Source organism: Chelonia mydas, chromosome 2 (genome assembly GCF_015237465.2).
Source record: "Chelonia mydas isolate rCheMyd1 chromosome 2, rCheMyd1.pri.v2, whole genome shotgun sequence".
Taxonomy (NCBI): domain Eukaryota; kingdom Metazoa; phylum Chordata; order Testudines; family Cheloniidae; genus Chelonia; species Chelonia mydas.
Window position 1 is genome coordinate 35448196 of NC_057850.1, and position 15397 is coordinate 35463592.

General features: G+C 38.8%; 1 protein-coding gene across 37 annotated transcripts in view; it reads right to left on the reverse strand.

Annotated features, from left to right (window-relative positions):
* The window catches only part of RIMS2 (regulating synaptic membrane exocytosis 2), a 728605-nt gene that overhangs the window by 330706 nt on the left and 382502 nt on the right, over positions 1-15397 (reverse strand). For 32 of the 37 annotated variants that reach the window (XM_043539203.1, XM_043539200.1, XM_043539204.1 and 29 more), the window contains one exon: positions 3293-3360. The exons of 1 other annotated variant lie outside the window; for it this stretch is intronic. In XM_043539203.1, coding sequence (XP_043395138.1) covers positions 3293-3360 — 68 coding nt within the window. Of the gene's footprint in view, positions 1-2963; positions 3173-3292; positions 3361-15397 lie in introns of those variants that run through there. 4 more of the 37 variants (XM_037892154.2, XM_043539224.1, XM_043539225.1 and 1 more) reach the window with 2 other exon arrangements.

The window sequence follows — 15397 nt, forward strand, 5'->3', positions numbered from 1 at the left end:
CAACAGGGATTTTTAATCTGGCTTTACCAATTGTGGTGATTTTGGTGTTTCAAATGGTGTTGGTTGTTTTGTTCCTGGTGCTGACATGCTGGATTCAAAGGAAGATAAATTCAAAGCCCATGCTTTTGCAAACCCTGGGTATCCCCTGAGGGAACCTACATGGGGTCTGGTCTATAATGAGGCAGAATCAGGGGTGAAAATTGAGAGTGCCAGCAAGAAGATTATTGCTCAGTCTCGGTCAAGGGTTTTGAGCCTATGCTGGGCCTCTTTAGTAACCGATTGAACTCATTGTGTATGTGTGTGCAGATCTTCATATTAAACATATACAATCTGCAAAGAGGGGAGTTTTACCCAAGAATTTGTCATTCTTGTATGTACCCCAGATGGGACAGTACTGCAGTGAGTAATTCTGTATATTCATCTACTACCAGCTGAAAACCAAACATCACATAGCTAGAAGAATCTTAGGCCCTGAGAGGCAAGGCCACACAGCTGCATCTTTGCAGCTTTGCTATCACAATGGGAGGATGGGACAGAAAGTTAACAGATTATAAGTATGGAAGAGAGTCAGTGAATAGCGACATTGGTTTTAAGTGTCTTGACACATTGTTGTTATGACTACAAATGATAAGAGATAATGAGTAGTTTTGCTGAAATTAGGAAAATAGGTGACCTACTAGGAGTCACTGTAGGTTATGTGCTTTGTTTGAAGTTAGCTATAAAAGATTAGGTGAAAGTACTCCATTGTGCCAATTATTTATCAGATGGATGAGCTGTGCCCACATTGATTTATTCCTGACATTCCCTGGAGAGAAACAGTAAAGTTACCACTGTTTTGGGTTCTGAAAATCCTGGGTAACAAAACCAGACAATCACTACACTATGAAATAAACTCAAACAGGAAAATAATAAAAGAGAAAAACACCCTACCACCAGTGGGTCAACACTTTTCACTAAGTAATCATTCTACATATGACTTCTCAGTCCTCATCCTCCATGGAAACCTGCATAACACCTTCAAAAGGCAAGCCTGGAAACTTAAATTCATAAGTCTGCTGGACACTAAAAACCATGGACTTAACAGAGACACTGGTTTTATGGCCCATTACAACAATTTGCAACACATCCTGATGCCTACTAACCCTCCCTTGTCCTACAAGTGCAGAGATGCTAATTGCCCATTTCATTTTAAGTGGTCTCCTACAACTTGTCTGAACCCTTATACTTAACAATCTGTCCCACCTTGTATTTAGCTTGGAAACTCTAGTTTCATTCTCTAGACCTGAAGAAGAGTTGTGTGAAGCTTGTCCCTTCCACTAACAGAAGTGGAAGATATTACTTCACCCACCTTGTCTCTTTTGTACACGGTAGAAAAGTACAGATATTTAGATATACATGATATATGTGATCATTACATTTGAGTTGAAACAAAAATGGATGTTGAAGTCTAACACAATAACCCTGATGCTGAATAGGAAGTACAGCAGAACCTCAGAGTTACAAACTCCTTGGGAATGAGGTTGCTCATAACTCTGAAATGTTCATAACTCTGAATAAAACGTTATAGTTGTACTTTCAATAGTTTACAGCTTTGAACATTAATTTAATACAGCTTTGAAACTTTACTATGCAGAAGAAAATTCTGCTTTTAACCATCTTAATTTAAATGAAACAAGCACAGAAACAGTTTCCTTGCCTTGTCAAAAAAATTTTAAATTTTCCCTTTATTTTTTTTAGTAATTCCTGTTTAACACAGTACTGTACTGTATTTGATTTTTTTTTCAGTGTCTCTGCTTCTGTTTGATTGCATACTTCCGGTTCCAAATTAGGTGTGCGGTTGACCGGTCAGTTCCTAACTCTGGTGTTCGTAACTCTGAGGTTCTACTGTAGAAATCAAAACTGAAACCTGATATATTGAGACTCAAACTTATTCTCTTTTCCACCATTCTAACCATCTCAGTTTTCCTCTCTGAATATGTAAAGCCTTTCGGACACCTTTACATTCTCTCAGTGCTCCAAAATTATCAAAAGGACAAATTAAATGTAAAGGTATAAAGTAGTAACTCCCCATTCTGATGTATTTATTGACATAACATTATCGTTTATAATAGTTCATACATATTAAACATATTCAGAACAGCTACGTTTGAATATTCCATCATCCCACTACAGTGTGTGTGTGTCGGTGTGTGTGTACACAAACACACACATAGACACACTCATACATATTATTACTTTATATTATTATAACATGCTGAATAAAACTCTAAATAAACTTATCATTTATTTGGTGTAATCATAGTACTTTTTCACAACTATACACTAGTTTCATGCTCCTCTCCATGCAAAATTAACTGGCACAGGACATCTCCTCTCCCGTTACATCTAATAACTCTAAAAAGATTTATCACAATCCCCACCAAACGAAAGGCAATACTAACAAATATCAAAGCAGATGGCAAAGACTCTAATACTACACAATACTCCACAAAAATGGCATGACAACAAAACAAAAGAACAAACATGACAGTGAAAGGGAAAAAAGAAAAACAACTTTTCTGTGCAAATGGACCAATTTTTCTCCCTTTTTTACCTGGAATTTAAACTATTAATTATACTTTAGGCCCAGGAGCACATAGGCAGGAAATCATATAAGCCAATCCAACAGAATCCTCATTGTTAATAACTTTATAATTGAAGGTAACATCACCAAGTACTATCATGCGACCATAAGACCAAACATTCCTTTGTGCCTGAATATTTTTTTCTTGTGCTACCAAATAGTAAAGTGACAAAGCAAGCAGGAATTTTTGGTTTTGTTTTTCTTTTCTGCACCTTAAGAAATACTACATTGTCTCTAAAAACTCCCTGTCTTTTTATTAAACGCACTGTTTTAATGAGTGACACAGAGCAAACGAAGACCAAATGAGAAGTTTAAAATGCAGGCTCCACAATCTCAGTACCTTCTCGCTATGGCTATGCTCTTCATTTAGAGTTGTGCTACTACACGTATCTACCCCAGAGTCTTTAACTTGAGGCTCAGACCATTCCAAGTCCTCTTCCAAAGAGTGGCCACCAAAGCACACCATTTTCTTGTGTCTCTCAGATAAGGTGTTAGAATCCGACAAAACTGCCTGCTCACTAGTTTTTCTTTTTCCCCTTTGACTGTCCCCTATAAGTGTGGGATAAAAAAAAAAGGGATACAAAAAAGAAAACGTGCAAAGGTGTAAATAAAACAAAGGAAAAGTGAAATGATAAAGTAAACTGAATGGTAAGGCTCCACATGTCTCACCAAAGACATTGGGGATGCCTCACTGCTATGCCAAGACGTATGGTCCACCCAGTTGTAATCCATGTCTCCTGTGAGAATCAGACAGACAAGATAGTGCAAGTAAAGGAAAAGCGAAAGAAAGGACAGACACAGATATAATAAACTTTTAAAAAATTGTGGTTATCCTGCCTGATTCATAACCTTTGTCTGTAACACTGCCTATAATGTTTTCAAGAGAAAGTTGAGACTCTAAAACAATGGAACACATGGAATGTGGAAAACTGCATGTTTGTGTGTGTGTGTGTGTATATACATATTCAATATATGTAACATAGAAAGACTGATTCAATACCATTAACAGTTCTTTGAAATTCTTATGAAAATACCTACAAACATCACAAAAAGATGCGACAACTTAATGTGTACACATTTGAAACTTTCTGGACGCTGACGACAGTAAGTGTAACTTGCATCAGCTTTGTCAGTATTGACCTAATAATGGGTTTGTCTTGTTGGAAAGACCTTCTTGCCTTTTTCAGATCAAAATAATGATTTTTCTCTAATAGCTATAACAAAACATCTAAACAGTGCAATTCTGTATCTCACTTTATTGTAATAAGCTTCAGAATGTTGAAACACCTGTCAAGAGATTATAAATCATTAAGAAAAATAAAAGGTACAAAATACTCAGAATTGATTGATATTAACTTTGCATAAAATTCACAGAAAAGTTTAACATTCATGAATTAATGCAGGCAAAATTATTGCTATTGTATTGTTATCTCCAAACATGGAATCAATGGACTGTATTTTGATACATAACAAACTTTTAAAATATTTTCATACAATATAAATGTAATTTTTATACCAGAAAGTTGACTTCTTAGATAAACTGAGAGATACTCATACTTTTGAACAGTTGTTCCAAAGGATTAATGCTATTGTCAATAAAAATGAGTGATAATACATGACTATGTGCTATATAAATATTTTCCCATTTATCTAGGTTCTGTAAATTGTAGAATATACCTAAGTCTTTTGGCCTTATAACATTTTCCTTGTACTTTAGAACCATAAATGTCATGTTACTATATGTGAAAATTTTTATTTTATCTTTATTTTCTTATTCAAGACCAATTCCTGCCTCCTGCATCTAACTGCAAGTGTAGGGTCCAATAGGCAACAGAACCCATGTGGTTCTGTAATCCATGGTACAGGCCCCTGAGACACCTCGCCTGTATCTGCCTTGTACCTCAAACCATTGCTCTGTGGGGGGCTCAATGTGTGCTATTGAAACAGCTTAGAGAAGTTTGGGATAGTTCACATCAGGTGACAGGGTAGAGTATGACTAGTGAGTCTGATATCACTCTGATCCACTGACCAAAACATATTGCATATGGGATGCACAGATACAGATCCCACAGAACTAACTACCCTACACAAAGCTTATTCATGGTTTTGCAGGGTGATCGGGTTTAACTTTCAGTGGGGCTATTAGCTGAGCTTCCAAAGCCCTTACACTTTACTCAGTGGCATTTCTCTATCTGTAACATGATAACTTTTGAACAATGCATCCCATCAATTCCAAAATTTCAGAGAATGATGTAGGCATCAATGGTCAAAACTCTATTGATTTTCGTGAAATCAGAAAACCGAAAATAGGAGACAAATGGAGCCCCAGACATCTCTTTAGAGCAGCAAAAGCCTCTAGAACCACTGCAATTGTCTATGGATCACAGAACTGGTAGATAGTACCCATTATGCCTTTCAACAAAACAATTCCACTGTTCATCTCCGCTTATCCTTCCAATAGTATAACATATTGGCATGTTGAAAGACTTCTCTCTGAGACAGAAGGAAGAATAATGGTGGAAGAAAAGGAAAAGAACAGCATGGGGCCCCACAGCCCATGGAATGTGCGGGGAAAATGGGGGAGCCTCATATAATGGGGGGGGAACAGGGGATGCTGCAACAGATGGAGGGAGAAAAGGGAGCACACAGAATCCCGGGTAGGGGAGAAGAATGGAGGGTCCTGATATGGGGCATATAGGATTGTAAGTAGCCCCTGTGACGGGGTGGAGAGTGGGGTACCCTGGTATGCAGTGGAATTGTTTGTGGGGGGGGGAATAGAACCCCTGGTGAGGGGATTGGAGGATACTGGTATGGGGAAAAGGGTGGAATGGGGGCCATGGAAGAAAAGGGGAGGAGGGCACATACCACTCCTGGCATTGGGGGGCAATGGGAGATGCTGGTATGGCAGAAGGAAGGAATGGGGAAGACAGAGTTCTTGTCATGGAGGGGAATAGAGGACATGGGGAGAAATGGAAAAGGAGGTACATACAATGCAGCTGCTTTAGGGAAAGAATGGGAGAACTTGTTATGGGAGTTGCGGAGGGATACACAAAGAATACTCAACACAATTATTGTTAACAACAAGAGGGAAGGAATGCAAGCCAAATAGTGAAATAACAGGTTAAAGAAGATTTAGATAAGTTAGATGTATTCAAGTCAGTGGGACCCAATGAAATTCATCCTAGGGTACTTAAGGAACTAGTTGAAGCATTCCCACAACCTTTATCAACTATCTTTGAGAATTCCTGGAGGATGGGTGACGTCCCAAAAGATTGGAGAAGAGCAAACATAGTACCTGTCTTTAAAAAGGGGAACAAAGACAACTTGGGGAATCATAGACCAGTCAGCCTGACTTCAATACCTGGAAAGATACTGGAACAAATTATTAAGCAATTTGTAGAGAATCTGGAGGATAATAGGATTATAAGGAATAACCAACATGGATTTTTCAAGAACAGTCATGCCAAATGAACCTAATTTCCTTCTTTGACAGGGTTACTAGTCTAGTGGACGGGGGGAAGCAGTAGACGTGATATACCTTGATTTTAGTAAGATTTTCAACTCAGTTCCCAGTGACATTCTTATAAACAAACTAGGGAAATGTGGTCTAGATTAAATTACGATAAGGTGGGTACACAACTGGTTGAAAGATCATATTCAAAGAATAGTTTTCAATGGTTCGCTGACAAACTGGGACGATGTATCTAGTGAGGTCCCGCAGGGGTCAGTTCTGGGTCCAGTACTGTTCAATATTTTAATTAATGACTTGGATAATGGAGTGGAGAGTATGCTTATAAAATCTGCAGATGACACCAAGCTGGGGGAGGAGGGGAATTGCAAGCACCTTGGAGAGCAGGATTAGAATTCAAAATGACCTTGACAAATTGGAGAATTGGTCTGAATTCAACAAGATGAAATTCAATAAAGATAAATGCAAAGCATTTCACTTAGGAAGGAAAAATCAAATGTACAACTACAAAATGGGGAAAAACTGGCGAGATGATAGTACTGCTGAAACAATGCGACACAGCTGCGAAAAAGGCTAATGTCATTTTGGGGTATCTTAACAGGGGTGTTGTATATAAGACCCAGGAGGCAACAGTCCTCCTCCATTTGGCACTAGTGAGGTCTCAGCTGAAGTACTGTGTCCAATTCTGGGTGCCACATTTTAGGAAAGATGTAGACAAATTGGAGTGAGTCCAGAGGAGAGCAATAAAAATGATAAAAGGTTTAGAAAATCTGATTTAAGAGGAAAGGGTAAATAAACTGAACACAGTAAGTCATGAGAAAAGAAGACTCAGCAGGTGACCTGATAACAGTCTTCAAATATTGTGATACAGCATGGCCAGAAGGCAGCAGGAGAGTGATATAGGAGAGAGATGTAAGTCCCAGGATGAGGAGAAGCCTTATTTCCTGTAGAGGGAAGAAAGGTTTCTATAGATTAATTAAAAGCACGTGAAGCCAGTCACCTGATAAAAACCCCCTGCTTCAATCAGCCAGGGGAAGGAGTTGGAGCAGAAGCAGAGAGCAGTTTGGAGAAGTGGCTGGCTAGGAGACCAAGACCCTAGGTAAAGAGACACCCAGCTTGTGCAGAGAGAGGGCAGGAAGCCCCACAAGCTGAAGAGCAGGAGAGGGAAGTAGCCCAGGGGAAGGAAGCACTAGTTCAAGTGGTTTGCCACCATCCCTAGGGCCCCTGGGCTGGGACCCGAAGCAGAGGGCGGGCCCGGGTCCCTCCCTCTCCACTACCCTTCTCTGGGTTACTAGTGGGACAGTAGATACCCTAGTTCAGGGGCAGGAAACTGCGTCCTGAATCCCCTCTCCGCCCCCCCCCCCCAAAAGAGAAAGTGCAGGACCCATCATAACCATGCCAGCAATTTGCCACAATATGTAAAAAGTTGTTATAAAGAGGACGGTGATTAATTGTTCTCCGTGTCCACTGATGGTAAGACAAGAAGTAATGGGCTTAATCTGCAGCCAGGTTAGATATTAGAAAAAACTTTCCAACTATAAGGGTAGTTAAGATCTGGAATAACCTTCTAAGAAAGATAGTGTAATCCCCATCATTGGAGGTTTTTAAAAATAGGATGGACAAACACCTGTCAGAGGTGGTCTAGGTCTACCTGGTTCTGCCATAGCACAGAAGGCTGGATTTGATAACCTCTTGAGCTCCCTTCCAGCCCTACATTTCTATGATTCTATGTTCACGTAAAGTAGTTAAGTTTTAAATTACCTAAAATGTTTCCTTTTAATTTATTACCATTAAATATGATATTTCCAATATTTCTGGTATTCCTACAAATGGGAATACAGCTAAAACTGTAAATATTTTAATGGGAAAAAGGAATTTTCATAAGAGCACCCACTGTATTATACATAAATTATTTCCTGAGTAACCATGTAGGGTGGAATTTTCTAAAGCATTACATTTGCACCCTCCTGATGGGGCTTCAATGGGAGCAGAGTTATGCCATCAGTGACCAGTGGAGAATTTCACCCATACCATATAAATATATATTTAGGGCTCTCTAGAAATTAATTGTTATTTTCCTTAATAAATGGCAAGACTCCCTTGTAGCGATATGATCTATCTTGTAAATCCCTGTTTAGACACAAGTCAAAAGAGAATTTCTATATGAAAGGGAAATGTATTCCATGATTCTCAATTCTATGACTTAAGACTCTTTAGTACATGAACTAAAGGCATAATAAAGTATAATTTTCAAAACAATTATTATTTGTGTCATCTATATAACTGCTGTGCCCCATATCTAGATTCTGGTCAAATTTTTCTAGTTTAGTTGCTTACATTTAGACACCTCAATGTGGATGTAAGCGTTCAAATAAAACTGGCCTTGTTTTCAAAGGCTCTAAGCACCTGTAGTTCCAAAGGGCTCCAAAGGGAGCTGCAGCTACTCAGCACCTCAGAAAACCAGTCCACTTTCATTTAGATGCCTAAACATAGATTTAGGTATGGTATCTAACATTAAACACTGAGGTTTGATACTTTTGGCCGAAGTGTGGTTTTAAAATTCTAGGCACCGAATCCTGGCTTTGGTTTATGAATACACCCCAGAAGATGCAGCCTGTACACCAATAGTATTTTGAGATGCAATGAATAACTTCAACGAAATGACTAAGCATTAAACATTAAAATCTTGAGTGGGTTTATGATGTGTGAAATCTTGAAATTAAGAATAATGCATGAAAATATATAATTCTTTGCTTCCTACAGATAAAACTTCTATATCGCAAATCTTTGTATATTAAGACAAAATATGTTCAATTGTCAATTCTGACTAGTGGAGAGCACCATTACTGGTCTTTGCTCAGAAACTTCTCTATCCTAACAGCAGGCTCTTTATTACTGAGAATACTGTAAGTGCATTTCATGGCTAAGTATAGTACCCAGCAGAAATGAGTCAGGTAAAAGTGTCAGGCTATCAGATACATTATATGCTTCTTTACGAACTATTTGTTATGTAAAAATGTATAGCAAGCTTTCCATATTAATTCCCAAAATCAACCAGTATATTATCAAGGACAATACAATGTTAGTTAGTATCATTATCGTAATATTCAAACTGTAAATAAATAAGTTCAGGGTTAGGAATGGGGGAGGAGGTTAATCATCACATTGATATGCAAGTTCAGTTCCTAATAATGCCAGTAGAAGAAGAGCAGAAGAAACTTGGCATGGACAAATCAGTTTGGAAAAAATAAGCAAACCTATGAATTATCCTATGTTCTTTTCAGTGGAAACCAAACCAAATCGTTTTGGAGGTTATAAATTGTTTCCGTGTATTTTTCCCCATGTTATATTTTTCCACTCTGAGTTTTGGCCAGAACTGGAGTTGCTAGAATAGCAAAAGAAATTTTTTTTACAACATTTCCACCCCAACAGGAAGCTAAAAGTAGTGAAAGTCTCAAAAGAAAGTGCTCTGGAAAGATTTCCAGTCATGTGGTTCAGATCGGCTTCCATTTTTTTTGTTTTAAAGTCTGATTGTACAATGTTTGCCACTGGAATAGCCTCCTAGGAGATGCATCTCATTTTCACAATGTTCTTATCCAAACCACACTCCAATCTTTTTCTGGTTTGCCCATTAACAGTCTGTACCATTGAGAAAAAAAAATATTTCACTCGGTGAAAAAACTCTTATTTAGTTTCCTCTCACAGAATGCTATACATTTTAATGGTCTTCTATAAGAGCAGATTTGTATCAAAATGACCTTTCAACAGTGAGGTATTATAATTATTAGCTATTTCCACAATATATTCTATTCTATTGAGATGTGTATATCATACTCAGACTGTGGTATCTGAATACCTTCAAGTGAGGCATTAATTAATGACTGATATAGTGTTACCCTTTTGGCACAACTGGTTAGCCAACTCTGGAGTACTTGTGGGTTGTTTCCATTAGAAGGAGAAATTGATTAGAATGGAATCAGGTATTTATTTGAAGCAATCCTATTTACATACAAAGAATGTACATGAAGTCTTGCTTTCCTGAACAGAGTAGGAATCAAACAGCAGGAGACAGTTTTTCTGCTCAAAGATCCAAGTCTCTTTCCAGTCAGCACTCTACCCAGAAGTACTGTCTCTTGATTTTTCTCACTGTCATTCCACAAGTGTTTCTCTACAAGTTCACCTCATACATTTTCAATGTACGCTTCTCTCTAAGGGGAACAGAGCATAAGTAGGCTATGAAGAATAGTGGGGTATGGTCTCCAAATCCTGAAGAGACTCCAAAATCCTCAAGCAATTAAGTTGAAAGGCTGCAGAGGATCCATTCCTCCACAATGTTGAAAAACTATAATCTTTAATGTCTACACACACTACGTACTATGCTTAACCAGAATACACGAATACTATACTACAAGCATAGTATAGAGTATATTCCTGCTAAAATCTTAAGGAACAGCAGTTAAGCGCCCAAAATCAAATGGTCTGTACAGACTGGGACGTTGCCTGAGGAAGTTAGGCACTCAACTCCCTTTTAAGCAGGCTCCTATGAAAATCTCAGCCATAATGAACAAATACACTTTACCTATTGTTACCTTTTCACATGAGGCTGTTTTTAAACTATGGGAGTGCAAATAAAAATAGGGTCAATAGCTGCTTTCACTGAAGCCAGTGACAAAAGTTCCAGTGACTTCTGGGAAATAGGATTGAGGTCTATCTGACCTGGCAAAGCTTTTTTAATTCTTCTTTTTCTTGTTTGCCCTTCTACAAATCAAAAATGATCAAACCAAGTTAAATCAAATATAGCAAAAGACAAACAAATTATGGGTTTTCTCTCAAGCTCAAAATTTACTGCCAAGTTTCTGTCAAGAAGAATATTTTATGGTTGTTAGAAGCCCCTGAAAAACAAGGTTTATAATGAAAACACGGGCAAACTCTGAGCTAGGGTAGCTCTAGATTGTGTCACTGTATTAGAGAAAGATGATATATCAACAGAGGCCTAAGCTAGAGAAGTTAACTAACGGTTTAAATGTTTATGAAAAGGTTACCCAGCAGTACCTATGACTTCCAAGTTCTGTTTTCTGCTGGATTTTTCATGTCACAGTAAGAATTAAAAAAATCCCTTGATTTACATTTGATAATCTTTATTAATTTAAAAAGAATAGGTGGTTGCTTGAGGAAAAAATATTATAAGAAAATGAGCTCCTTAATTTATCCTCAAGCCAAATGTTTCCACACACTACTCATTTAGCTCAACCTTAATATAAAGGATGACCCTCTAGTACAGTAAAAGGGTTTCAACCTGAATGGTCACATTAGCCATGCTCTCTCTGTCAATTAGGGATTCTCAGCATCATTGTTCAGAGTTCAAACACGGCCTAATGAAACTACTTTCTTAAGTGTGCTTCCACAGGAGGGCTTAAACAGTAGGAAATACATTTACATACACATTCCCACAACCAGACTCAATCCATCAATCTTGTACATTTTGATAAAAGCCTTTATTAGAGAAAGGGAAGGAGGGAAAGCACATCAATATGGCAACCACATTTTGTGTCACTGAATGTCCACTCGCAATTGAATGTTGATAGTTATTTGAGCCAATGGGCTGGAGTTCAAAAAAGGAGGGCTTCTTCAAAGTAAGGACAATAAGGGAGTATCTTACAGAAAGAAATAACAATTGCGTATGGTTTTATGTTTGTTTGCTTTTCATTTTAAGAGAAAAAGCAGTTATTGTCAGAAAGGCATGGGAGGCAATCAGGCATTATGTATGAGGTAACCAAGTTACCCTGTACACTTGATATTTGGTTCAACTGCAAGTTTTTTTGTGATTGATTTATATATACTGTATTTTCAAATGACTTGTCTAGACTAAAATATTAAATGGAAATCTGCTGAAATTTTAGTCACAGTAGGAGAACATAAGAATGGCCATACTCGATCAGGCCAATGTTCCACCTAGCCAGTATCCTGTCTTCTAACAGTTGTCAAAGCCAGATGCTTCATAGAAAATGAATAGAACAGTGCAAGTATCGAGTGATCCATTCCCTGTAGTTCAGTCCCAGCATCTGGCAGTCAGAGGCTTAGGGACACCCACAGCACAGCATGGGGTATATCCCTGAACAACTGGGCTAAAAGGTATTGATGAACCTATCCTCCATGAACTTCTCTAGTTCTTTTTTAACCCAGTTATACTTTTGGCCTTCACAACATCCCCTGGCAATGAGTTCCACTGGTTGACTGTGCATGGTGTGAAGAAGTATGTCCTTTTGTTTGTTTTAAACCTGCTCTCTATGAACTTCTTTGGTTCTCCTTTTGTGAAGGGATAAATAACAGTTCATTATTCACTTTCTCCACTCATGATTTTATAAACCTCTATCATATCTTCCCTTAGTCACTTCTTTTCCAAGATGAACAGTCCTACTCTTTTTAATCTCTCCTATGGAAGCTGTTTCGTACCTCTAACATTTTTGTTGTCCTTCTCTGTATCTTTTCCAATTCTAATATATCTTTTTTAAGATGGAGCGACCAGAACTGCACACAGTATTCAAGGTGTGGGCATACCATGAATTTATATAGTGGCATTATGATATTTTCCATCCTATTATCTATCCCTTTCCTAATGGTTCCTGATATTCTGTTAGCTTTTTTGACTGCCGCTGCACATTGAGCAGATGTTTTCAGTGCACGGCCCCCTCAAACAGACCACACTATAAACTTCAGTCAATCTGGCATACAGCAAGCACACAACAAACTAACAGACAATAAACCCATCTCAAGGAGTCACATAGTCACTCCTCCTTCACATGGAAAAGTCCCTCGCAAAACTCCTCTGTTTGCTGCTCCTGTTCACTAGTTCCTCAGAAACTACACATTTAGTGTTCAGTACTAAGGTATGGAAGACAATTTGTCTTTAGTACTTCTGTCAAGGTTCCTTCCCCACTCTGAACTCTATGGTACAGATGTGGGGACCTGCATGAAAGACGCCCTAAGCTTATTCTTACCAGCTTAGGTTAAAAACTTCCTCAAGGTACAAACTTTGCCTTGTCCTTGAACCCTATGCTGCCACCACCAAGCGTGTTAAACAAAGAACAGGGAAAGAGCCCACTTGGAGACATCTTCCCCCAAAATATCCCCCCAAGCCCTACACCCCCTTTCTGGGGAAGGCTTGATAAAAATCCTCATCAATTTGCATAGGTGAACACAGACCCAAACCCTTGGATCTTAAGAACAATGAAAAAGCAATCAGGATCTTAAAAGAAGAATTTTAATTAAAGAAAAAGTAAAAGAATCACCTCTGTAAAATCAGGATGGTAAATACCTTACAGGGTAATCAGATTCAAAACATAGAGAATCCCTCTAGGCAAAACCTTAAGTTACAAAAAGACACAAAAACAGGAATATACATTCCATTCAGCACAACTTATTTTACCAGCCATTTAACAAAAGGAAATCTAATGCATTTCTAGATAGATTACTTACTAACTTAACAGAATTTCTGAAGAGCATTCCTGACCTGGTACCAGCAAAAGCATCTCACAGACAGACAGACCCTTTGTCCTTCCCCCCACCCCCCTCCCCCGACACTCCAGCTTTGAAAGTATCTTTTCTCCTCATTGGTCATTTTGGTCAGGTGCCAGTGAGGTTATCTTAGCTCCTTAACCGTTTACAGGTGAAAGGGTTTTGCCTCTGGCCAGGAGGGATTTTATAGTTCTGTATACAGAAAGGTCGTTACCCTTCCCTTTATATTTATGACAACTTCCTTTCTTTCTCTCTTCTCCAACCCGTGCAGGAGGCCCAGATTTCTCCTTCTCCTTTTTTCTTCCTCTCTTGAGCACACTCTTTTTCTCTTCTGTCCCCATCTAGCAGCTGGAACTCACACACATATTTGGGTTCACAGCCTCACACGTCTTCCCTGCCACCTATACTACCATCCCAGTTTCCTCATGGTTGGCTTCCATGCTAGTTCTTCCCAGCCCTTGGCTTCACCTAATGCAATTCCAGCCTCTCCTTAATACTGCCTGGCCCAGAGAAGGACCAGGAATTGCAAGCTGTGGGAAACAAGTCATATCGGGAGTGCAGCCAAAGAACATGTCTGGTAGAGAGAAAGACCACCAAAGATTCAGTCCCATATCCAGCCTTTATCTCAGCAGCTACTTTCTATACATCACAGCGTCCCCCCTAAAAGTTAACAAGTTCTCCGATGTCATCTACTTGGAATTAGCTAGTTTCTTGAGGGCTGAAAAACCCCACTTCATAACTGGATTTGTATACAAATTTGTGAGAAACATCTGAAATGTTTGAGATATGGGAATATATGATTAATGTTAAATTACTATGTATACCCCACCTACCTATCTCCCTGGGGTGATGCAAGGCTAAATTAACTAACTAATATTTATAAAGTCCACAGAGAAATTCAGATGGATTGTTGTGACTCCCTGGTGGGTTTGGCAGCCAGAAGCTATTAACCCTTTCCATCAGATGCAAACTTTCCTGCAGTTATATATGCATACAGTTTTCTTCATGAGGCTACCCCAGACACCTGGCGATTTCAGTTGGTGCAGAGTGTGGCAGCCCAACTTACTAGGATTGGTAAAGGAAGCCCATCACACCAATGTTCAATGGATTCAACTGGCTTCCTGTTTGCTTTCACATGCAATTCTACATGTGTGTTTGGATGCTAGCTATCAGAACAAACACCTCTGCCTAGTCACAGTCATGACAACTGGGACTGGTTAATCTGCTCTTGCACAGGTGATGGTCACTAGCATTTTCAGTGAGAGGTTCTCTGCTTTGGGATTATCATCCCTTGTCAAGGTTCCTTCCCCACTCTGAACTCTAGGGTACAGATGTGGGGACTTCCATGAAAGACGCCCTAAACTTATTCTTACCAGCTTAGATTAAAAACTTCCTCAAGGTACAAACTTTGCCTTGTCCTTGAACCCTATGCTGCCACCACCAAGAGTGTTAAACAAAGAACAGGGAAAGAGCCCACTTGGAGACGTCTTCCCCCAAAATATTGCCCCAAGCCCTATGCCCCCTTTCCTGGGGAAGGCTTGATAAAAATCCTCACCAATTTTACAGGTGAATACAGACCCAAACCCTTGGATCTTAAGAACAATGAAAAAACAATCAGGTTCTTAAAAGAAGAATTTTAATTAAAGAAAAAGTAAAAGAATCACTTCTGTAAAATCAGGATGGTAAATATCTTACAGGGTAATCAGATTCAAAACATAGAGAATCCTTCTAGGCAAAACCTTAAGTTACAAAAAGACATAAAAACAGGAATATACATTCCATTCAGCACA